Genomic DNA, 25,458 nt, shown 5'->3' on the forward strand with positions numbered 1-25,458 from the left:
GGGTGAGATGCGGACTCCCTTTTAAGGCATATGAGTGCTTTACCTGAAAACACAATAGGAGAGCAATGTATGATGGCCCACCTTTCTGGCCTATGGGTATTCATGAAATGATACCTGGTTAAGAATTGTCAACAGACTAAAATTACAATGTTTTTCCCCATCAGATGGCCCAGTCCACAAACTTAAAATGACCCGACCAAATAGATGTTGATTTCATTTACCCAAATGAGTGAGAATTTCTTTGGCAGATAGATGTCGTAATAAATATTGAAATTGCTGAGTATTTAGGCAATTGTGACACAAAAAAACACCCTGATTTCTGAGCAGTGACATGAATAGATTTTTGTAGGAAAAAGTATGCTTGTGGATGAGGGCAATAGAAGCTGGATAAAGGTAGGCTAGAATCCATTTTTAACATACATTCAAATGATTCTTATGTCCTCTAAAATTTGAGAATGACTGGACTAGAATATTAAGGAGCAATCATTTCTGCCTGGGACCAGATATGGGTCAGAATGAATGACCCCACCTACCCAAATGAAAGTGTCGGTGAAAGGCTTAGACTAAGTAAGTTGAAGATCACAGCTGCACTAATGTACATGAATATTCTTCTTAAGTGTTTCCTGATGTGGTGGCAATAGTCTTGTGCTCTTCAACAGAGTGTCCTGAGTTCTACGTCCTACATCAACTGAGGGTGTCAACTTGTGGAGGACTTATGTCCAAATCTCTTTTTCAATCTCTATAAAATGTAGCAGAGTTGTGCCACCTACATGAGCCAATGGAGAGGAAATCTCCTGGTATAATTTAAGTATTCAACAATATTAAATATCGAGTATTTGTCAATTGATGAAGTACTTCAAAAGCTTGATTCTCAGACCCCTTCTAAGATAGATTATTCCCTAGATTGTCTCATCCTGTTCTGAAAACTTCCAAATTTACATCTTTAGCTGAACTCCAGAACTCCAGGCTCCTATTCCAACTGCCTGTTTGGCATTTCCTCTTTGATGTCTAATTGACATCTTTAACTTAACAGATCCAAAACAAAACTATTAATCCCTCTTCCTAAACCTGTTCCTTTCAAGCCACTCCATTTCTAAAAGACCATCCTATGCTAGTTGCTCAGATCAATAACCATGGAGTCACCAGTAACCAACATTCAATTCAGTAAATCATGCAGGCCATGCCTTCAAAATATATGCAGAACCATTTCTCACTACCTCCATCACTTTTAAGCCTGTCCAAGCCACTATCATTCCTCATCTGGAATATTGTAATGGCCTCTTAATCTCTCTGCTTCTACTCTTACCCACCTTCAGACCGTTCTCAACAGGACAGCCAATGCGAACTAAAAATATAAGTCACAGAGCAAAACTCATGCAAGGTTTATGTTAGAATGGCTAAGGACAGACAGCAAAGAATTCACAGAATTTATAGGAACAGGTTTCTTGGCTTCTTTCATGTCTCATAGCTAACAAGTCTTTGAATATGTGGCAAGGGAAAAAAAAAAGTTAGATCATGTCATTCCTCTGTCCCCAAGCCCTCCATCTGTTATGCAGAGCAAATCCAAAGCCCTTACCATAGTCTACAAGGTCCTAAATATGCACCCTCTCCACCCCACTCCTGATTAAAGAATTTTGCTCCTTTGCTACCTATGGGAATACTCTTCCCCTAGATAGCCACATAGTTCAATTGCCCACTTCCTGTCTCTGCCCGCCCTGTCATCTGTAAAATAATCCCACCACCATCTCCCTCTCTCCCTTTACTACTACGTTCTGCATATTTATCATTGTCTCCCTTGACTTGAATGTAAACCCAATGGGGCAGACAGTTCATTTTCTTCACTACTGTATTGGCAGGGCCTGGAACAGTTAAGAGTAGGCACCCAAAACGTCTCTTCATATGCTGCTAATAAACCATAGCTGATCCTGGCTTTGAGGCTGGAAGACGCAGATCTGTGGAAGGAAAGATGATCTCTGCTCAGCAACCGGAGCTGGGGGTATAACTTCAGGGAGTCTCAGCCTGAGGCTGGCAGCCTGGCCATCCAGAGGCTAGGTCACTTTCCGCCCTAACCAAGCCCCCCGCCCACCTTCCACCTCTTCCAGCGCCCTCCTGACATTGGCTGAACTCGCCAAGCCCTCCCATCCAATGATAGGGCAAAGCCCGGGAGGGAGGCGGGGCCAGAGCGCCGGCGGACTGCGAGGGGCTTCCGAGGGGCGAGGGGACTCCGGCCCGCGGGCACAGAGATGTGAAAACCTCACGCAGCCTAGAAGGGCAGGAGGGGCAGGTGGGAGTTAGCTGGGAGTCGCTGACGCAGTTCCTTTTGCGCTTTGTTCAGGATGTGGGTCTGGCGCTTTCGATGAGGGGTGCTCCACAGCCTGGCGTGGGGGTTTGGGCCGGGTTCTGGGAGCGTGTGGGAGACGCAGGCCGGGAGGCCAGGGATCCTCTGCGGCTGCCCGCTGCTGACATGGACGCGGCAGCCAAGGGGTCGTTGCGGGCCTCCCTCTTCTCTCGTTATTGCTGCCCCTTTGTCTTGGGTCTGGTCTCCGACTCCTCGTAGCTGCTCGCTCGGATCAGACCGGCCGTAGTGACAGCACTGGGTCTTCCCCACTCCTAGGCAGCGGACCGTCCGGGTAATAGCGACCAGGCTCTCAGAGGACTCCACAGCCCCTGGGTATGTGACTCAGATCTCCAATCCAGTATCCCTCCCCGTACCAGTGAGGAACCTGGGGCCCAGAGAGGAGGGCGGAGTCTCGCCTAAGGTTACTGATTCATTCGTTCAACAAATATTTATTGAACACCAACCCAGTAGTGTGCTAGGTTCTGGGGTTACGGTTGTGTACAGGGCAGAATTAAATTCTGGTAGGGGAGAAATGGAACAAGCTTGAAGGGTTAGAAGCAGAGCCTGAGGATCTGGAGGGGGAAACACAAAACATATTTGAGGCTTATTAACCCTAAGAAATGGGTAAACAGAAAAAGAAATTCTTTTTCTAATGGTCCTTTAAAGTTTTCTTTCTTTCTGTCTCCCTGAAGACACTTGACCCAGCAGTTTTTCCTCTCATCCCCCTTGTGCAGACTTTCTGTGGAATGCTGGATTGCAAAGAAGTTCTCCATTGCATTGCATTTTGCCATTAGAGGAGAATACGGAAGCTTTTAGTTATCAATGGAGTGGATGAAAAGGGGAGGCTGTGGTGTGATGGAATGAGGATTCCCTGTAGACATAGAAGACTTCATCACTCACTAGCCATAGGAGCTTGGGCAAGTTGTTCAGTCCCTGGGAGCTTCATCCCCTCATCTTTACACTGGAAATGATCCTTCTTATTGCCCACAGTTCTATAGGAAGGGAAGTTACCCAAAGGTGGGACACTGCCCTGAGTGTCCACTTGGGATTCAGGTCTCAGAGAACTCAGTCATTTATATCTGTTTACAGTGACTCCAGACCCTCTTAGGAACTTCTTCACTGAACCCAAGGAGGAGATCAGGCAAGAGCTGTGCTGGGCAGATCCTTTGGATTGAGGCTGCTGTGCACAGGAACATGGGTGAGTCACTCCGTTCTCTCCTGGGCAGGTGAGGCCTAGATTGTGAAGTTAATCTGGGCACAGGAATCCTGCTTGTGAGCACCAGGGTTAAAAGGGAGCTTTTCTCAGTGGTTATTTATCAAATAGGAGAAAAGCACTGAAGTGGGTAGGGGGCCTCTGGACCTTGAGGAGTAGAGCTTTGTTTGAGATGGGAATACGGGTGATGTAATAGAACTCAAAATTGGGTGTCATGGGACTTGGATTTGAGTCCCAGCTCTCCTCTAAGTTCCAAGTTTTCCATCTGTACATTTGGATATAAGACTGGGAAGACTGGAAGGTTTCTTCCAACTCTGACATACTGAGAGTCTCTGAATAGTGGGACCAGGTCAGTCTCTTAGGGAATTTAGTCCCTGGGGTGGCTCTGTTGAGACAGAATTGCCAAGAATGCAAATTCACCATTATGGTGTTTCCCAGACAATATGAAGTACAAAAAGGACAAACTTGTAGAGAAGGGATGGTGGTAATGATGTGAGGATTTGACCCTCAGCATCTGTATGTGCACTCCAGGTGTTAGAATCTTAAACTTATTTAATTTACCATTTCAAATCAAACAACACCGACTGAGCCCTCTTTGCTCAGACACTGTGTGGTATCCACAGGCAAATCTCATGGGCTCTGCTCTCCGAGGGCGTAGAGCTTAATGCATACGTGTGAAGAGGGACACAGACATACACTCAAGCAATTCTAGTATAAGGCAAAGTCTATATTATAGATTTGTTGTGGTGTTTTTGGAAATACAGAAATTTTTATGTGTCAGATATATGAGCTTTTTCATATGGTGTTAGCCTTTGTTTTATAGTTGAGGCTTAGACCTTTCCCTGAGATCAACTAGTCCCTTGATATTTTCTTCTAATTCTTTGTTTTCTTTCAATGTTTACATTTCACTTATCCATCCCTTGAATTTATTTTCATGTATTTCTTCTTATTCCTTACTCCACTGCACCTAATCAGTAACCAAGGACTGTGTAACCATTGCTCAGAGGCACAGGCAGGTGATGCTAGTGAATTAAAGGAAGACAGCCTCCAAGTAAAGCCTCTCTTTCCTCCCTCCCTTCCTCCCTGCTTCTCCTCTCCTTCTCTTTCCCTCCCCCTCCCTCTCTCTCGGAATAAGACTCTACATTTTGTGGATTTTTTACAGCCTGAAATGGATGGTGGTCCTAGGAATAGAACACATACCTACCAGTCTCAGAGATTTGTGACTTAGAGATCTGCAAGGCCTATTGGTCCTCATGCATTCACTGGCTGTCTGAGATTTTGCTTTTGTGTACAGTTTCCTAGATTCCCTTAGTGTCTTACTGGCCCATGGCCTCTTGTTTTCCACCAAACTTCTCCAGCCAAGACCCTACTTCTTTAGAACCTGGAAATTCTAACAGGATTTCTGAGGGAATTTGCCATCCAGTCAGGTAGAGGGCAGCAAATAGGTTTCTTTTTTACCAAACTCTCCTCATTTGGCCCTCTTTGATCTCCTGTTTGGTCCTGCTTCCTCCTCAGCTCCTCTATCACCACCCTGGGCTTTCTCACAGTGATCACTGTGCATTTCTCTTTCTCCCTACCTGCCCTTTTGTGTTAGGCCATTCTTGTGTTGCTATACAGAAATGCCTGCAACTGGGTAAATTGTAAAGAGTTTAAATTGGCTTATGGTTCTGCAGGTTGTACTGGAAGCACGGTGCCAGTGTCTGTTCAGTTTCTGGGTAGGCCTCAGGAAGCTTTTATTCATGGTGGAAGGTGAAGTGGGAGGAGGCAGAACATGGTGAGAGCAGGAACGAGAGCAAGAGAGGAGATACCACACACTTTTAAACAACATGATCTGAGAACTTACTCACTGTCACAAGGACAGAGAACCAAGAGGATGGTGATACAATAAGCCATTCATGAGAAATCCACCCCCATGACCCAGTCACCTCCCAACAAGCCCACCTCCAACATCGAAGATTACATTTCATCTTGAGATTTGGAGGGCACATCTAAGTGATACCACTCTTCTAACCCAAATCTCTCTCTCAGTAAGCTTATGTGTTTTTTATTTTTAAAATTTATTTCTTTATTTTGAGACAAGTTCTGTCTCCCAGGCTGGAGTGTGGTGGCATGATCATGGCTCTCTGCAGCCTCGACCTTCCTCACCCTACCAAGCAGCTGGGACCACAGGCATGTGCCGCCACACCTGGCTCACTTTTTAAACATTTTTTTGCCCGGGCTGATCAAACATGTGGGCTCAGGCAGTCCTCCCACCTCAGCCTACCAAAGTGCTGTGATTATAGAAGTGAGCCACTGTGCCCAGCCCTCAGTAAGCTTATACATTTTCATGACTCCCTCTATCCTTTCTGTTTTATCATTCTTAAATTTGCCTTTGTGATACATTCTTCTTCCCCTTGTCTAAAATGTTTCTGCCTGTCTCCATCTTGCTTAGTTTCACTACCACACTTGGTATTCATACATGGATCTGATGACCTTGAATTGTTTCCTTCAGTCCATCCTCTATTTTCAAAGGATATATGGATGTGTGCATTATACATGTGGATGCGTTCCGGAAAATAGCAAGACTTCATCATTCTCTGTTCTCTCGTCTCAGATTAGGGTCTTGCTATCTTATTTATTTGTTCATTCATTCAACAAACATTTATTGGGTACCTACAACATGCCAGGCCCTCCAGTGTTCACCTATACTGCATTCCTATATTGTATCCTAATTCATTTCCCTTCCTCTTTTCTTTTTAATCTCCTCTAATCTATCTGGGCTAATACTCCTAAAGAGTTCTTTTCCTCATTTCGCTTTTGGGTAGAGTAATGCAAAATTTATTGTCCAAACTGGGATACTTTTGTGAGTTAAGGGGGCCACTATTAAATGTGACGCTGGGATAGTAGGCTTAACCTAGCACTAAGCTGGGAAAACCAGGATTTTTGATTGCCCCACTTGACATCTCTTGGATTCTTTACTTTCTGTTTCCCTCAATTTACTCCCCATGGATTATCCCAGCTGCCCCTCTCCTCTGTTTTCCATTTCATTAAGCTGAGAGAAACGTGCATGTTCTGGGAGGTGGTAGGAGAGGACCTAGGGGAAGTGCATGGCAATGCTTGAAAAACTATATTGCTAAGTGAGAAAAAGAGGGAAAATAAGAGTGGAGAATAGCAAGGTAGAAAAAAGAATATAGAATGGAGAAAGAAAATTAAGGATAGATTTCACTCCTCTCTTTAGAAATGGTTTCCCTTTGACCATCAGTTTATATTCATATTTTTCATCTTGTAATTTCAGTATTCTGGTTGGAATCACTTGAGGCAGCTTGATTCTTTCTTCATTTGTTCATTCAACAACAAAAAATGAGTGTTTACCATGTGCCTGGGACTGTTACAGTATTAGGAATACAGGGTAAGCAGGATGGACAAAATCCCTGTGTACTTGAAGCTTATATAATATTATGATCTTCTATTTATTTTTCATGCATACCAACCCTGTGCCTTTTTTTTTCTTTTTTAGAAAACACTGCTTATTATCTGGGCTCAGCCAAAATTCTGCCTTTTTAAAATGCTTTTCTCTTGCTTATAGCCATTACTGGAGATACTGAAAAAAAAAATGCTTTTCTTCATCATTCCATACCCTGGTAATTGCTCCCTCTGTCCCCTAGTCCCCTGCATCTCCTGCTTGGGTAAATTGTAAATTTGAATTCTACTACTCCCTTGTAAGCTCTTTATAGGGAAGTATAATATTTCATGCTTTATTAGTCTGCTTGGGTTACCATAACAAAATTCCATAAACTGAGTGGCTCAAACATCAAAAACTTATTTTGTCATGGTTCTGGAGCCTAGACGTCTGAGATCCATGTGCCTGGCCATTTCAGTTTCTGGTAGGGGGCTCTCATCCTGGTTTGGAGCCAGCCATCTTTTTGCTATGTATTCTCATGGCCTTTGTGTGTATGTGTGTGGAGAGAGGGAAAGCATTTGAGAGAGCTTTCTTGTGTCTCTTTTTATGAGGACACTAATTCTTTTGGATCAGGGCCCACCCTCATGACCTCATTTAACCTTAATTACCTCCTTAGAGGCCCCATCTCCAAATACAGTCACGTTGCGGGTTAGAGCTTCAACATACAAATGTTAGGTGGGCACAAACATTCAGTCCATAACAATGCTTCTTTAAATTTTCCCTGTATTAGACCCATAATAGGGATGTATACAGAATAGAGTGCTCATTAGTTATGAGTTTAAGAAATATATGAATAAAAGAGAAGTTGCAGAGAAGATTAGAAATTGAAAAGAAATTCAGAAAAAACTATCAACTTTCTCACAGAACTCTGGAGGTGAGTTCACTTGCTCTCCTGCTCTGCACTGCAGTCCCCTGGCTTTGCACTGTTTTCTCCACCTGCTTCCATCCTATATGATTAGGAGAGGTAGCAGCAGCTGGATATGAGTGAGCCCAGGATCCTGCTAAGAATCCACCCTGCCTCACCATTGTCTCTTCCTACCCTTCATATCTTGGGCATGAGTTTGTGTGCATGTGCCTGTGTATGGAGTCAGTGGCCACCCACACTTCCGAGATGTGAACTTGAATATGTGCAGTTATCTTTGTGCTAGTCTCAAGTACCATGATTTGCTAGGTCCCTTCTCCAGAAAGTGGCTCCATTTATCAGAAGGCTATGGGACAAAAATCGGTCAAACTTTTTTTATTTTTTTTTTAAGACAAAGTCTTGCCCTATCACCCAGGCTGGAGTGCAGCAGCATAATCAGGGCTCACTGCAGCCTAGACCTCCTGGGCTCAAGCAATCCTCCGACTTCAGCCTCCTGAGTAGCTGGGACTACAGGTGCGCACCACCATGCCTAGCTAATTTTAAAATTTTTGTAGAGATATAGTCTCCCTGTCTTACCCTGGCTGGTCTCAAACTTTTGGGCTCAAGCGATTTTCCCACCTCAGCCTTCCAAAGTGCTGGGATTACAAACATGTGCTAAACATGTGCTCAGCCCATCAAAATTTTTTGAATAGCAGCAAGAAACACTGCACAATAGTTTCACTCCTTCTGACCCAATTAACTCATTTGTGGAACTTTTGTCCTAAGATTATATTTTAATAGGAAGAAAATTTTGTGTGTATAAGGAGATTATTGATAGTAGTTAACCTCAAGGAACAACAGAAGTATCTAACACTAGTGAAATGGTAGGTAAATTATAAGAAATTCAGTGCTTATATGAAGGTTAAATAGCAATGTGGAAAAACATGCATAAAAAATTAAGTGGAGGCTGGGCATGGTGGCTCACACCTGTAATCCCAGAACTTTGGGAGACCAAGGCAGGCACATCACCCGAGGTCAGGAGTTCAAGACCAGCCTGGCCAACATGGCAAAACCCATCTGTGCTTAAAAAATACAAAAATTAGCCAGGCCTGGTGGCAGATGCCTGTAATCCCAGTTACTCAGGAGGTTGAGTCAGGGAGGCAGAGGTTGTAGTAGCTGAGATTGCACCACTGCACTCTAGCTTGGGTGACAGAGCAAGACTCATCTCATATAAATAAATAAGTGAGGCAGGAATTAGGGAGATGTTTGTTGGTCAAAGGACACAAAATTTCTGTTAGATAGGAGGAATAAGTTGAGGAAATCTATTGCATAACATGGTAATTATAGTTAATATCAACATGTTTGTTGGTATTATGGCCAATATGCCTGTAATCCAAGCACTTTGGAGGTCAAGGCAGCCAGATCACCTGAGGTCGGGAGTTCAAGAAAATGGCCAATAGAATTTTTAAATGTTCTTACTATGAAAAAATATTAAGTATGTGAGACAATAGATATGTTAATTAGCTTGATTTACTTGTTCCATGTGTAAACACTTATCAAAACATGTATGCCATAAATATATATACTTTTTTATCCACTAAAAAATAAGTAAATGAAATGAACTCCAAGAAATAGGATACAAAGTAATATCTACCATATATTTAATTGTCTGGCAATACACATATGGACAAGTCCATAAAGGAGCATAGTAAAAGGAAAATTAGTCATGTGTCAGTATCATGTAGTTATCTTTTTGTTTCCTTTTACAGCCCAACTCCTTCTAAGGTCTGCTCTGGTTACCTATGTGTCCAGAGTTTCATGTCAAACCAGTTGGGAAATTCCTGCTTATGCTGATGTTTGGTTTCATGTATTGGCACCTCTTGGTTATGCTGTCCCTACTCTGATGCTTTTGCCATCCTGAAATACTTTATGCCATGCAAGATCCTATCAGAGTTTAATCTGCCATGGTTTAACTAACCTTCTTTCCCAATTTAGCCTCTCAGATTCACCCAGTAAGTAGTCTCAGTCTGTCAGAATGACAGCATGGTGAAAAGCAGACAGAGTAAACTTGCATATAAAACTGGATCCAGCTACAGGCTGGCCCCTGTAAAGTAGGCTATGATGTGACTGACTAGGCTATGAGGTGATATTGGAAGAATTGTGTTACCACTTAACAAGATAGGGCTTACATGCAAGGATATAGACTGGGATCTAGTACCTGGATTTTATACAATTCATTGCTTATTCTGATGCTGGACCTATTGGGCTCCCCTCAGCCCCTGGCTTTCCAAAGCCTTTACATTGGCCTCTAAGTTTAAGTTCATTTTTTTTCATCTTTTTGATCAGTTCCCCTGCCTGTGAACATTTAACCATTCCATATGTCTCCACATCTTATCCTTGGATAGTTCTCTTTCCTCTAGTACAGAGAATAGGTGACATGTGCAATTTCTGTTTCTCCTGTCAGATGGTGAAACTGGGACTGAGGAGGTGTTAATTCCAAAGCTTCATTCCTGAAAAATCAGAATCATATATACTTTCAAGAGAATTCCATAGAGACGTTGCCAAAGTCAAAATTTAGAAGGCTCCTCTGAAGGGAAAGAGAAAACTAGAGAGGACACTGGTATGTTCCAAGCAGGAGAAAATGAAGGGAAAGACAAGAAATTTCAAACATAAGACAGTTAAAGACAATAAAGTGCTCACAGAAGGGAGTAACCAAGAATCTGAAAAAGACAGTAGTCAATGCTGTGACCCTGCAATGAACGAGAGAGTTCAGGCTGAAAAGAGACAGTATGTATGTACTGAGTGTGGGAAAGCCTTTAGTCAGAGTGCAAACCTCACGGTACACGAGCGAATCCACACAGGAGAGAAACCCTATAAGTGTAAGGAGTGTGGAAAAGCCTTCAGCCATAGCTCTAACCTTGTTGTTCATCGGAGAATCCACACTGGACTGAAGCCCTATACATGCAGTGAATGTGGGAAATCTTTCAGTGGAAAGTCACATCTTATTCGGCACCAGGGAATCCACAGTGGGGAGAAAACTTATGAATGTAAAGAGTGTGGGAAAGCCTTTAGTCGGAGTTCAGGCCTTATATCACATCACAGAGTTCACACTGGAGAGAAGCCCTACACTTGTATTGAGTGTGGGAAAGCCTTTAGCCGTAGTTCAAACCTTACTCAACATCAACGAATGCACAGAGGAAAGAAGGTTTACAAGTGTAAGGAATGTGGGAAAACATGTGGTTCAAATACAAAGATTATGGACCATCAGAGAATTCACACTGGGGAGAAGGCTTATGAATGTGATGAGTGTGGAAAAGCTTTCATCTTAAGGAAGACCCTTAATGAACACCAGAGACTTCATCGTAGAGAGAAACCTTACAAATGTGATGAGTGTGGGAAGGCTTTTACTTCTAATCGAAACCTTGTTGATCATCAGAGAGTTCACACTGGAGAGAAACCCTACAAATGTAACGAATGTGGGAAAACCTTCAGGCAGACTTCTCAAGTTATTCTACATTTGAGAACTCACACTAAGGAGAAACCCTATAAATGTAGTGAGTGTGGGAAAGCCTATCGGTATAGCTCACAGCTTATTCAACACCAGAGAAAACATAATGAGGAGAAAGAAACCTCACAAATAACAAATATTGTGCATAGTAGGGCTGACTGCTGCTTTTCTAAAAATTATAAACCTTAACTCTACTTCTAAGAATCATACAGGGAAAATGATTAGAAGTAGACAAAGATTAAGGAAAGGGATGTTCATGCCAGCATCATATATGACTGAAAGAAGAAAACTAGATTTTCAACATTACAGGGTTGAACTGAATGATGGGATATCCATATGATGGTTCTGCAGCCTTTGTAAATATTTTTAAAGATGATTTAATGCCATGGGGAAATGATTTGGATAAGATGGAAGATAAAAGAAAAGAAAACAACAACATACAATCCAAAATTTTAGAAAATATTTATGCACAGGAAAAAATGGGAAGGAAGTAAACCAAGATGTTAACAGTAATCATCTCTGGGTCATAGGATTTTAGGTGATTTCTATTTTCTGCTGCATACTTTTCTATGCTTTCTAGATTTTCTACATGAGAATATACTAATTTTATATTCAAGAAAAAAAGTACAGTATTTTTAAGATGCAATGAAGACATGCCCATTTTCACTCATCAGTGTTATGAAAGGCAGATAGTGTATAGAGCCTGAAGTCTTGGGATTGCACTCTGACACTGGCATTTAGCAGCAGTGGAACCACGAGGGAGTCACTTCCTTTTAGAGCATGTTTCCTGTTTAGTAAAATCATAAGCACCGATTCTTTGTCTTTTTTAATTTTAAGGCAAGCTGACTTTAGAGTTGTCAACAAAATATGTAATAACACTGTTAGGTTACAAGAACACAGCAAAAATTCACTGAACCCTCCTTTCCCACAGTTGTGGAAGGATCTAAAGATGAAGGAGAACTACCTAGGCTTCATCTTTTCAATATATGTCTAGACAACCAGAAAAAAAATGAAATGGAAACAATTGTAGACTCAAAAACTTTAGATACAGTCACCAATTAATATGAAACTAGTGGGAGACTCTTGTCTTCACAGGTAGATAGAACTTAATGGCTAAAAGTACAAACTTGGGGTTGGAGAGATCCATGTTCTAACCCCAGTTCTGCCATGTACTATCTTGTCAGTTTTGGACAAATCACTTAACTGCTCTGAGCCTTAGACCTGTGTGTAAAAAAGGAATAGTTACCTACCTTACAGGGTTGTTGTGAGGACTAAATGAGTAATGCATGTAATACATGATAAGCCAGACACATGGTCAATGATAAAATCTTAAGTATAGGACATTGAAGCAGCGTTTCTATCCACTTTAGGGAGAGTGATTAAAGACAATTTTTGTGTAAGGTAGTACTTAGGATATTTTCAGATGTAATGAACAGAATATCAGGTACTAGCAGCCTAGACCTTAAGAATATTGATTGATTGCTTAAGGGGAAATCTCGAGGTAAGCAGTGCCATGTTTGGTTTGGTAACTCAGCACCTCATCAAACTTCTGTTTTAACTCCGTAATTTTCAGCATATTGGCTTTCATTTTTCATAACCTCATGGTGGCAAGACAGTGGCAACAGCTGCATCTTACCTTCACACAACTCCTTCAAATTCAGGAAGTGAAAAAAGAGCTGAGGCTTTCTCATCTGGTTTCTTCCTTTTGTCATTGAGAAAAATCTTTTCCTGAAGAAGGGAGCAAGGGGTGTTGAGCAATCAATACAACAGATGTTTTCTATCTTCCTCTGCCTTTCTTTATGACCAGCCCTCCTTGAAGGTCTTAGCCCATCTTCCACCAATATTTACAACATTTTAAGTGCTTAGCTCAAAGTCTTAAGAATTAAGCACTTAAAATGAGAACTTAATCTGAGAACACTTAGAATCTCTCCATTTTTAACTCAGCCATTCCCCTGTGTATACAGTGAATCCCTAAGGCCAGTGCCATCTGTCTTATGCACATAGTGAATTATTGTTTGGGGAATTTTTGATAATATGATAATATATGTTATGATTTTTGATAATATATTACAAGAAAGTTGAGTGTCAGTGAGGTTGGGTGACTGGCTAGTAAGTTGTCAGAGCCAGTATTGGAGCTCAGATCTGACTTTGAAATTCATGCTTTCTTCGTTATACCAAAGTGCCTCTGCCCACCATGGTGGATCTGTATGTGAGCTGGAGACCAGTTGAGGTTCTCCCGGGTAGCTGCCACAATGAAAGGTTATTGTATCTGACAATTAGTTAACTATGGTTTTATAGGGAAGATACTATCAGTGTTCTCTGAATGAGGTTTATGGCCTATCTCTGTACCTCGTAATTTAGTTTTAAGGCATATGTATTTCTTTCTTAGTGTTACTAGAAAGAAGTGAAGGGTGAAAATTGTATATTTGTGTGAAAAAAAATGACTGATTTTGGCCTATTTTGATAGGATAGTGGTTTGCACATCATTTGTGATGTAATAATCCTTCGCATGTTCATTCCAAACAGGGTTTGGAGGGCCTGGAGCAGATTTGTAGCATTCATGGGATAAGCCTGATATATCATTCTTGAATGGAATTGTTGATGCTTTCAATATTGCTGATCAGATATTCTCTGACCAAAACATTTTTTCATCACCATGTCATAGTGTCTAAAACTCATTCTTTAGATAGACTCTTTTTTGTTTTAGAAGACTTTGTGATCTTCAAAGAATATATCTTCTAGGAAGGATGTGATACCATCTCATACCCAGAGATCTGAATATAGCAGAGCTTTATATTTCTTGCCCCAAGCAAGTGAGGATTATAGTCCCTTGAGGATGCCCTCACCATCTTCTAGGCTAATACCTGCCTTGAGCTGTAAGAGTAAACATTTGACAACAGGTCCCTGCATCCTTTCAGATAAATATTCTGCTATAATTTGAACTGATCACCCACCTTTCTTCAGGAGTCTCCCAGGGCTACCAACTGTTACCTCAGTCAGAGTTTAGGCATGCAGCCCTTAACATCCTTTCAAGCCCTTTCATTATACCTTCTGGAAATCAGGAACTGTCTCTTCTTTTTTTTTTTTTTTTGAGACAGTCTTGCTCTGTCACCCATGCTGGAGTGCCGTGGCATGATCTCAGCTCATTGCAACCTTCACTTCCTGGGTTCAAGCAAGTCTCCTGCTTCAGCCTCCTGAGTAGCTGGGACTACAGATGCCCGCCACCACACCTAGCTAATTTTTGTATTTTTAGTAGAGTTGTATTTTGTATTTTAGAGATAGGCTGGTCTCGAACTCCTGACCTCAGGTGATCTGTCCGCCTCGGCCTCCCAAAGTGCTGGGATTATGGGGGTGAGCCACCACGCCCAGCCTTTTTTTTATTTTTTTTTTTGAGATGAAGTTTTGCTCTTATCTCTCAGGCTGGAATGCAATGGTGTGATCTTGGCTCACTGCAACCTCCGCCTCCTGGGTTCAAGTGATTCTCCTGCCTCAGCCTCCTGAGTAGCTGGGATTACAGCCACCTGCCACCATGCCTGGCTAATTTTTTGTATTTTTAGTAGAGATGGGGTATCACCATGTTGGTCAGGCTGGTCTTGAATGAATGTCACATTCTTATTCTAATGGAAACCTGGCTGTTCCCCAAGGACAGTGCTTACTCGGCATTCCTCAGTTGCTACTTTTTGTGTCTCTCAACCTATGTACCTCTCTGTACTGCGATTTCTTCTATCTTTTCTATCAAATACTCAGCTCTAATCAGGCATGATTGCATACACCTGTAGTACTAGGTACTCAGGAGGCTGAGGTGGGAGAATCACTTGAGCCCGGAAGTTCACTGTTAAACTGAGCTATGGTCACAACTCTGTACAGTAGCCTAGGCCATGGAGCAAGACAGTCTCAAAAACAAAACTGAAAAAAACAAAACAAAAAAAACCACAAAAACCCAATTCAATGATTTTGAAATATACATCACTAAGCTACTGTGTATTGCCCATTCTTGTTATTTGTTTTCTGATCTACTCACATTTATTCACTTAGGGTTTTAGTACCCTGAATATTCCTGAGGAATGTAAAGAGGCAATAATTTTAGCCACAGATACCCTGGTTATATAGAATTGCTCCTGTGTAGAATAAAAACATATATGCTTTTTTCAGTTGAGAGGAAAATAAGAAAATCTCATTTTATATAGCCTTTATTAGATGGCAATATGTAAGACAGAATTCTGCTTAGAAAGGAAAGTGTCTCCCTGGACTTAGAAATCTTTTTTATAGATGGTGTGTCCTGTGTTAGGTCTTACTTGGAAGAAAATTGAAATAAACAGCTTTAAGTAGCTGAGCAATCAGTAGTAATTTTAGCTGTTGAATCTAAATCCCTCAAGACTAAATTTTATTGCAGCTCTGTACCCTCAGCAAGACTTCCTTTTCTGATTTTTTTCCATTCAATATAAAATTTAGAAGTTCCCCATATTGTCAGGTTGTTTTTAGTCACCAGACTGTCTTTAATCCCCTTTGATATTATAAAACTGGAGTCATGAAATTGTTTTCACAGGAAATAGTGATAATTTCTTCAATAAACATCACTATTCTTATAAAAATCACTCATATTTTTTTCTTTCTGCTTCCTTTCTTTGTTCAGAGTGGGAAAAATAGTTCAATCTGCTTTTCTTTAAATAACCATACTAGTCAGGGTACTTTCTTCAGAGGGACAGAATAAATAGGAAATATATATATGCACACACACATATATGTATACATATATAAATATATATGTATATATACATAGATATACATATACACAAAATCACTTATATATATATGTATATGTATATATGTATATCTATGTATGTATACATAGATATGTACATATACATATACATATATATAAGTGATTTTACTAGGGAGACTTGGCTCAAAGCAAAGTCCTACCATAGGCCATCTACAAGCTGGCAAAAGGGAGAAGCTGGTAGTGTGGCTCAGTCCAAGTCTGAAAGACTCAAAATGAAGGAAGCTAATAGTGCAGCTTTGGTCAGAGGCCAGAGGCACGAGACTCCCTGGGAGGCTGCTGGTGCAAGTCCCAGAGTCCAAAGATGGAAAAACCTAGAAAGTCCAAGGGCAGGAAGAGAGGAAACAAAGTGTCTGGCATGGGAAGGGAGAGACAGGAGACTCTGCAAGCTTCTTATCCCTCTTCTTGAACATGCTTTGTTCTAGCTGTGCTAGCAGCTGATTAAGTGGTGCCCACTGACATTGAGGGTGAATCTTCCCCTCCCAGTCCACTGACTCAAGTGTCATCCTCTTCTGTCATCACCCTCACAGACACTCACAGAAACAGCGCTTCCCCAGCCATCTGGGCATCTCTGAATCCAGTCAAGTTGACACCTAATATTGACCATCATCGTGGCTGTTTTTAGAATAAAGAAGTGATTCTGGCTTGTTTCTCATTCAGACACTACAAAAAGTTTGTAATTTTCACACTAGTAATACGTAAGTAAGTACTCTCTAGCCATTAGAAATTTTCCTTCTGTTATTTCTTGAGAGGGCTATGTGCCATACCCTCTCTCTGGCCACATAGTACCCCTAGTACTATGCAAACCTCAGATGGCTATATGAAAAACCAGCCATGTTCTCCGAGGTCCCTTTCTGCTCCAGAAGATAGGCTTGAGAGGGTAAAAAATAGATGGCAAACTCCTTTCTGTGCAGCATAGATGCAGGACCTGACTAGTTCCCACTCCTCCCTCTGATTATTTCAAATCCAGATGGCACAGTTTGACTCTATGGATTATAGACATACAAGGCTGTAGCCAGTCTCTGAAGCTAAAGCTAGTGGACTCCAAGTTTGGAATTCACAAGGGATAATTCTATACCTACAGATAAATTTCCCAGACCCACCAAATCAGCCATATCTACAGTGGGTCCTTGGAATTGATATAAAACAAAACTTTGCAATGGGGATCAGAGAAAATTTTCCATTAGGAGCCTTGAGATTTTTTTCTTTTTCTGGTTTTGTAGAGATGAAATCTCACTATGTTGCTTTGCCCAGACTGATATTGAGCTCCTAGCCTCAAGCAACCCTCCCACCTTGGCCTCCCAAAGTACTGAGATTACAGGTATAAGCCACTGTGTCCAGCCCAGGACCCTTGACTCTTTACATGACTGTTTTTATAATGATTATCCATTTTCCCTTGGAAGAACAGACAACTGTTCCCACAGAAGATTTGTGACAAATTATAAAATTATTGAGACTTATACCAAAGTTTGTACAATCATATGACAAATTAGCAATCAATTAACTGAGTCAGAAAGAAAATGCTGTCACATTTGCAGTTAGTTTAACCACAGAATTCAGCATGTTTTTAAAAAGTAGAATAGTTTGGTCATGGTGGCTCATGCCTGTAATCCCAGCACTTTAGGAGGCCAAGGCAGGTGGATCACCTGAGGTCAGGAGTTCTAGACCAGCCTGGCTAATATGGTGAAACCCTGTTTACTAAAAAAAAAAAAATACAAAAATTAGCCGGGTTTGGTGGTGCATGCCTGTAATCCTGGTTACTTGGGAGGCTGAGACAAGAGAATCACTTGAACTCAGGAGGCAGAGGTTGCAGTGAGCAGAGATTGCACCGCTGCACTCCAGCCTGGGTGATAGAGTGAGACTCCGTATCAAGAAAAAAAAAAGTGGATAAAACAACATGGCAAGCTGTGTAATCATAAAACCCTTTGGCTACAAACACACAGAAATGCTGAATAAAATTTAAATATCCTTTTAAAGTATTTTCAAAAAAGTGAAATAAATCCTCAGAGCGAAAAATGAAGATGCAATGGAAGTTAGAAAGGTAAGTATGTGGATGGTGTCTTTGGTTGCCAAGAGGCAGTTCGGTGGTTTGGTATCCACTGGACTTGAATTTTATCAGCCATGCAAGAGGAGGATTTGAGTCCTTGGGCTTGCAAGAGGTGGAAAATTGGAAGTGCGCTCTCCACAAAAAGCCCAGACACTTACAGGACTACACCCTCAGTGAAAGTATGCATTAGAAAAAAGTCAGCCAGCAGCAATGGAAGACAGCAAGAAGGATTGTGGGATTTGTTCTGGGCTTTAAGTGGGTGAGGTAGATTAAAGCTGAGGATAGTTTCCAGAGAAGGCTGACATTTGAAGGCTTTTGGCCTGCCCCTCTAGTGAGGTGGTTAGGGGGAGAAAATCTGAAGAGGAATCCAAACAGGGCAGCACAATTCCCTCTCCATAGAACATGATATAATTAGGATAGAAGTCAAATTAAAATCGTACATTTGGAAATTAATGTATTTCTAAATCATTCCTAGGTTAAGAAGAAAATTTAATTTAAAAAAGGGGAAAATACGCCGGGCGCGGTGGCTCACACCTGTAATCCCAGCACTTTGGGAGGCCAAGGTGGGCAGATCACCTGAAGTCAGGAGTTCAAGACCAGCCTGACCAATATGAAACCCCATCTCTACTAAAAATAAAAAAATTAGCCAGGCATGGTGGCATGCACCTGTAATCCCAGTTACTCAGGAGGCTGAGACAGGAGAATCGCTTGAACCTGCTAGGCGGGGGTTGCTGTGAGCTCAGATCACGTCATTGCACTCCAGCCTGGGCAACAACAGCAAAACTTTTTCTCAAAAAAAAAAAAAAGGGAAATGCTTACATATGTCCTTAGAAAACTGAAGGACAATCTTTTATTTCTGGTCATAGAAGACTTACAGGATTGCACTGCTGCTTGAAATAATTCCAAATAAAATAGATGAAATAATGGCTTTTAAGACATTGGGCAATAATAACAAAATACAATGATCTCTGATAGATGGGAAACAAATGAGATGACCCCTACAAATGTCCTAACTTATTGTTTTGACAGAGTTCCCAGACTGCTACATACACAGGGATGGGATACCCAGGTGTAGCTGTCTGATGAAGTTCCTGAGTTGAAGAGAAATCTGAGAAGCTAAGGAGAACAAAGCAGATAGAAGTTCATAAGACAGAGTTCTAGAGGAAAGGGACCTGCACAGAGAATTCTGAGGATCTGTGAAGGGTCCCCTAGGATACTCAGCAGACTACTGATTGGCATATGAGGAAAATTTATCTGAGCCCAAAGAAAGAACCATCCCAAAGGATTAGAGGGAATGATGCCAGGCATATAAACATGGCCAGCAATAGTGTCTGTTCTCGCAAGCTGGACTGAAAACACCACACTGCTTTGTGCATTAGGTAGAGTACTCATAAGGGCCTATTTCAGTAGGGGAGAACAGTAAGCCACATAATAAATCTGAAGAAAACTACTGTACAATTAAACTGCTCAAAACATGACCAGAGAACAAAGACATTATGTATGGAGAAGACAAGGATCACAACAGATTTCTCACTGGATACAATGCAACCATGAAGATAGTGGAGCAGCATGTTTAAAGTACTGAAAGCAAAAGCTAGTAGCCCCAGCTACTCTGGAGGCTGAGGTGGCATGATCACTTGAATGCAGGAAGTCAAGGCTGCAGTGAGCCATGAACACACCATTCCACTCCAGCCTGGACAACAGAGTAAGCCAAACTAGAATTCCAGACCAGTGAAAATATTGTTCAAGAACAAAGGCAGAGCACATTTGCAGACATTAAAAAGCTAAAATAATGGATCACTCGCAGATCTGCACTACAAGAAATGTTATAAAGTAAGTCTTTTAGGTTAAAAAAAAAAGAAAGAAAGGCCGGGCGCAGTGGCTCACGCCTATAATCCCAGCACTTTGGGAGGCCGAAGTGGGTGGATCACGAGGTCAACAGATCGAGACCATCCTGGTCAAAGTGAAACCCCATCTCTACTAAAAATACAAAAATTAGCTGGGCATGGCGGTGCGCACCTGTAGTCCCAGCTACTCAGGAGGCTGAGGCAAGAGAATTGCTTGAATCCAGGAGGTGGAGGTGAGCCGAGATTGTGCCATTGCACTCCAGTGGGTAACAACAGTGAAACTCCGTCTCAAAAAAAAAAAAGACATCTGATAGAAATATGGATTTTTCCCAACCTTGACCTTATTGACATTTTAGACCAGACAATTTTTGTTGCGGGGGCTGACCTGATATTCTAGGATGTTTAGCAGCATCAGTGACTTTTACCCCAGTCCTGACAATTAAAAATATCTCTCAATATTGCCCCCAAATGAGAACCACTGCTGTATGCCACTACTGTACAGGAAGTAGTATAATACCACTTGAAGGTAGACTAATAAGCTAAAGACATACACTGTAAATCCTAAAGTAGTCATTAAAAAACAAATAATTATAGCTGATCAAAAAAGTTATGGGCCAGGCACAGTGACTCCTTACACCTGTAATCCCAAGACTTTGGGAGGCTGAGACAGGCAAATCACTTGAGCTCAGGAGTTCGTGACCAGCCTGGGCAACATGGCAAAACTGTCTCTACAAAAAATATGACATATATATGTGTGTGTGTGTGTGTGTGTGTGTGTGTGTGTGTGTGTGTGTCGGTGTTGTGGCACATACCTTAGTCCCAGCTACTCCAGAGGCTCAGGTGGGATGATCATCCTGGGCAACAGAACAAAATTCTGTCTCAAAATAATAATAAGAAAAAGGAAAGAAGAAAATGTTATGGCCATGCATAGGCTAAAACCTGTAATCCCAGCACTTTGGGAGGCCAAGGTTGGAGGATTGCTTGAAGCCAGGAGTTCAAGACTGGTCTGGATAACATAGTGAGACCCTGTCTCTACAAAATAATAATAATAATTTAGTTAGACATGGTGGAGCATGCCTATAGTCCTAGCTACTTGGGAGGCTGGCATGAAAGGAACATTGAGCCCAGGAGTTCGAGGCTACAGTGAGCTATAATCACACCATTGTACTCCAACCTGGGTGATAGCAAGTCCCCATCTCAAAAAAAAAAATTATGGAATGTTGTCAAAACATTAACTATGAGAAATTATAGCACTAAATATCCACATTAGGAAACAGTATCATAGACTGTATCTAGACCAAAAAAAAAAAAAGTAGCCAGGTGTGGTAGTGCATGCCTACAATCTCATCTACTCGGAAGGCTGAGGTGGGAGAATTGCCTGAGCCCAGGAGTTCAAATGCAGCCTGGGCAAATAGTGAAACCCTATCTCAATGTTAGAAAGAAAGAAAGAAAAGAGTAAAGTTTAAGAAACTAGAATAAAAAGAGCAAAGTAAACAGAAGAAATGAAATAATAAAGATTAAAATGGGAACCTATAAAATAGAAAATAGACAAAATCAAGCCAAAAATGCTGTTTAGAAAATAAATAAAATGCATAAGCTTCTAGTAGGACTGATCAGGAAAAAAAGGAAAAGAGACACAAAGTATCAATATTGGGATTAAAAGAGGTGACATCACGATGGATTCTACACCAATTAAAGGATAATGGGGGGATGTTATAAACAACTTTATGCCAATAACTTTGAAATTTAGATCAAATGGCCAGGTCCCTGACAGACACAAACTACCAATACTCACTTTAGAAAAACAATAGATAACCTGAATAGCACTATAACTATAAAAAACAATTAAAACACTTTCCTGCAGACACAGAAATTTAGGCCCAGGATCACATCAAGTTAAAAAACTTCCGCACAGCAAAGAAAACAGTCAACAAAGTGAAGAAACAACCCACAGAATGGGAGAAAATATTTGCAAACTACCTATCTGACAAGAGATTAATAACCAGAATATGTAATGAGCTCAAACAACTCTATATAAAACTAATAATTTGATTTTTAAATAAGCAAAAGATTTGAGTAGACATTTCTCAAAAGAAGACATACAAATGGCAAAAAGTCATCTGAAAAGGTGCCCAACATCATTGATCATCAGAGAAATGCAAATAAAAACTGCAATGAGACCATCTCAGCCCAGTTAAAATGGCCTTTTTTCAAAAGACAGGTGATAACAAATGTTGGTGGGGATGTGGAGAAAAGGGAACCCTCATACACTGTTGACAGGAATGTGAATTAGCACAACCACTATGGAGAACAGTTTGGAGGTTACAACCAAAACTGAAAATAAAGCTACCATGTGATCTAGCAATCCCACTGATGGGGATATACCCAAAGCAAGGGAAATCAGTACATTGAAGAGATATCTGTACTCCTATGTTTATTGCAGCACTGCTCACATGGCCAATATTTGGAAGCAACCTAAGCGTCCATAAAGAAAATGTGGTACTTATACATAGTGGAATACTATTCAGCTATAAAAAAGAATGAGATCCTGTTATTTGCAACAACATGGATAGAACAGAGGTCATTATTGTTAAGAAGCCAGACACAGAAAAATGAATATCTTATGTTTTTATTTGTTCTAAATCAAAGCAATTGAACTAATGGGGATAGAGAGTAAAAGGATGGTTACCAGAAGGTGGGGAGGGTAGTGGGGTTTGGGGGTAGTGGGGATGGTTAATGGGTATTAAATAATAAGAAGAATGAATAAGACCTAATATTTGATAACAGAATGTCAACAGTCAATAATAATTTAATTGCAAACTTTAAAATGAGTAAGATAGTATAATTTGATTGTAACACAAAGAATCACTACTTGAGGGGATGGATACCCCATTTTCCACAATGTGATTAGTACACATTGCATGTTTCTCCTGTACCTCATAAATATACACACTTACTATGTGCCCACAGAAATGAAAAATTTAAAAAAATCTAGACCTAGGGGACTTCACTGGTAAGTTTTATCAGATGATTAAGGAAGAAATAGTACTAACTTTATATAAGCTCCTGCAGAAAATTGAATATGAGGAAATTTTCCAACTCATTCAGCATTACCCAGATCCAATACAATAAAAATGTTACAATAAATGTACAGAGCAATAGCCTTCACAAACATAAATGCAAAAATCCTAAATGAAATTTTAGAAAATTAAAGCCAACAATATGAAATTTTAATAAATCACTATCAAATAGTTGAATAGTACATCACAACCAAGGGAATTTATTCAAAAAATGTGAAGTTGGCTTTATATTTGAAAATTGATCAATGTAATTCGCCATATTAACAAGCTAAAAGTGAAAAACTATGGTCACTATAATGGTGTAGAATAAGCTTTTGAAAAAATCCAATATCCATCCTTGATTTAGAAATTTTAAAACCCTCTACACGTTAGGAGTAAAAGACATCCTAAATCTGATTTTAAAGTATCTAAAAAAAATTTATAGTTGGTATCACACTTAATGGTGAAAGACTAAGCTTTCCTCCTGAGATCAGAAACAAGATAAAGTGCTTTCATCACTTTTTCAACTCAACAGTGTACTGCAGATTCTAGTCAGGGCAGTTAAATTAAATAAATAAACAAATGACATGTAGGCTTGAAAGAACAAAGTAAAATTGTCCTTCTTTGTAGACAACACGACTGACTATGTATAAAATCCAGTTATCTATTTTAAAAGCTACTAGAACTAATAAGAGAGTTTAGGAAGGTTGCAGGACACATAAATTTATAAAAATCAATTTTTTTTTGTAGGAAGGGAGGAAGGCAGAAAGGGAAGAAAGGCAGAAGGAAGGGAGGAGGGAGGGAGAGAAGGGATGGAAGGAAATCAGGCAGTGAGAGAGAGAGACATTGCCAACATGGATCTAGAGGTCTACAAGTTGATTTCTTTTTCTTTCTTTTTTTTTTTTTTGAGAGAAGGAAAGAAAAAAAAGGAGTGAAGGAGAGGAAGAAAGAATGGAAATGTTGCTTTATTCTAAAAAAAATGGGTATTAATAATGGCCAATCAATATTTCATTTAAACCTATGAGTAGGTGTGATGTGGTATTGACAAGAATGTATATTTTGTGTATTTAAAGTGGAGAGCTCTATAAATATTTATTAAGTTTACTTGTTCTGGATCTGAGTTCGAGTCCTGGATATCCTCATTAATTTTCTGTCTCGTTGAGTCCAAGTCTCTATGTATCTGGGTGTTAGGATCGTTAGCTCTTATTGTTGCATTGATCCTTTTACCACTATATCTGTGTTGCTTTAAAATCTATTTTATCAGATAAGAGAATTGCAACTCCTGCTTTTTATTTATTTATTTATTTTTGCTCTCCATTTGGTTGGTAAATCTTTCTCCATCCCTTTGTTTTGAGTCTTTGTGTATCCTTGCATGTGAAACGGGTCTGGATGTAGCATACAGTTGAGTTTTGGCTGTATCTTTTGGTTGGGGGATTTAGTCGATTTAAATCTAGGATTACTGCCATTTGATGTTAACTGGCTGTTTTATCCATTTGTTGATGTAAATTCTTCTTTATGTTGATGCTCTTTACTTTTTGGTATATTTTTAGAAAGGCTAATACTGGTTGTTTCTATGTGTAATGCTTCTTTCAGAAGCTCTTGTAAAGCAGGCCTGGTGGTAATAAAATCTCTGAGTACTTGCTTGTTCATAAAAGATTTTATTTTTCCTTCAGTTGTGAAGCTTAGTTTGGCTGGATATCAAATTCTGGGCTGAAAGTTCTGTTCTTTAAGGATGTTGAATATTGGCCCCCACTCTCTTCTGGCTTGCAGAGTTTCTGCTGAGAGATCTGCTGTAAGTCTGTTAGGCTTCCCTTTGTGGGTAACCTGACCTTTCTCTCTGGTTGCCCTTAGTATTTTTCTCCTTCATTTCAACCCCGGTGAATCTAACAATTATGTGCCTTGGGGTTGCTCTTCTTGAGGAATATCTTTGTGATGTTCTCTGTATTACCTGGGGTTGAATAGTGTCCTGCTTTGCTAGTTTAGGAAATTTTTCCCGAATAATATCCTGAAGAATATTTTCCAGCTTGGATTCATTCTCTCCGTCGCATTCAGGTACACCTATCAAATGTAAATTTGGTCTTTTCACATAGCCCCACATTTCTTGGAGACTTTGCTCATTCCTTTTTATCCTTTTCTCTCTAATCTTGTCTTCTCATTTTATTTCATTAAGTTGGACTTCAACCTCTGATATCCTTTCTTCTGCTTGAACAATTCGAGTGTTTAAACCTGTGCATACTTCTCGGAGTTCCTGTATTGTATTCTTCAGTTCCATTAATTCACTTATATTCCTCTCTAAGTTGTCTATTCTCATTAGGATTTCGCCAAACCTTTTTTCAAAGTTCTTAGTTTCTTTACATTGGGCTACAATATGTTCATTTAACTCACA

General features: G+C 40.4%; 3 protein-coding genes across 11 annotated transcripts in view; all 3 read left to right on the forward strand.

Moving 5' to 3' along the window:
• LOC100405057 (zinc finger protein with KRAB and SCAN domains 7) overlaps window positions 1–25,458 on the forward strand; it is a 61,055-nt gene that overhangs the window by 22,183 nt on the left and 13,414 nt on the right. Inside the window, exons 7-8 of one of the 2 annotated variants that reach the window (XM_035275033.3) lie at window positions 3,428–3,536; window positions 10,296–11,441. In XM_035275033.3, coding sequence (XP_035130924.1) covers window positions 3,428–3,513 — 86 coding nt within the window. In that variant the 3' untranslated portion in view covers window positions 3,514–3,536; window positions 10,296–11,441. Of the gene's footprint in view, window positions 1–3,427; window positions 3,537–10,295; window positions 11,442–25,458 lie in introns of those variants that run through there. The other variant, XR_013527257.1, reaches the window with a different exon arrangement.
• ZNF660 (zinc finger protein 660) lies at window positions 2,180–11,528 on the forward strand. Its single transcript, XM_078350645.1, has 4 exons — window positions 2,180–2,284; window positions 2,615–2,671; window positions 3,428–3,536; window positions 10,296–11,528. Exon 4 carries the CDS (start codon window positions 10,473–10,475, stop codon window positions 11,526–11,528), a length of 1,056 nt encoding a protein of 351 aa, XP_078206771.1. The 5' UTR covers window positions 2,180–2,284; window positions 2,615–2,671; window positions 3,428–3,536; window positions 10,296–10,472.
• The window catches only part of ZNF197 (zinc finger protein 197), a 56,290-nt gene continuing 33,011 nt past the window's right edge, over window positions 2,180–25,458 (forward strand). For 7 of the 8 annotated variants that reach the window (XM_078350627.1, XM_078350628.1, XM_078350622.1 and 4 more), the window contains exons 1-3: window positions 2,180–2,284; window positions 2,615–2,671; window positions 3,428–3,536. The gene's annotated coding sequence lies outside the window, so the exon portion shown is untranslated. The remainder of the gene's footprint in view (window positions 2,285–2,614; window positions 2,672–3,427; window positions 3,537–25,458) is intronic. The other variant, XM_078350632.1, reaches the window with a different exon arrangement.

This window comes from Callithrix jacchus, chromosome 15 (assembly GCF_049354715.1).
Source record: "Callithrix jacchus isolate 240 chromosome 15, calJac240_pri, whole genome shotgun sequence".
Classification (NCBI taxonomy): domain Eukaryota; kingdom Metazoa; phylum Chordata; class Mammalia; order Primates; family Cebidae; genus Callithrix; species Callithrix jacchus.

Bases quoted from the DNA above. Each gene is read 5' to 3' on its own strand.
- ZNF660 (XM_078350645.1), top strand. From the start codon at position 10,473: ATGAAGGGAAAGACAAGAAATTTCAAACATAAGACAGTTAAAGACAAT.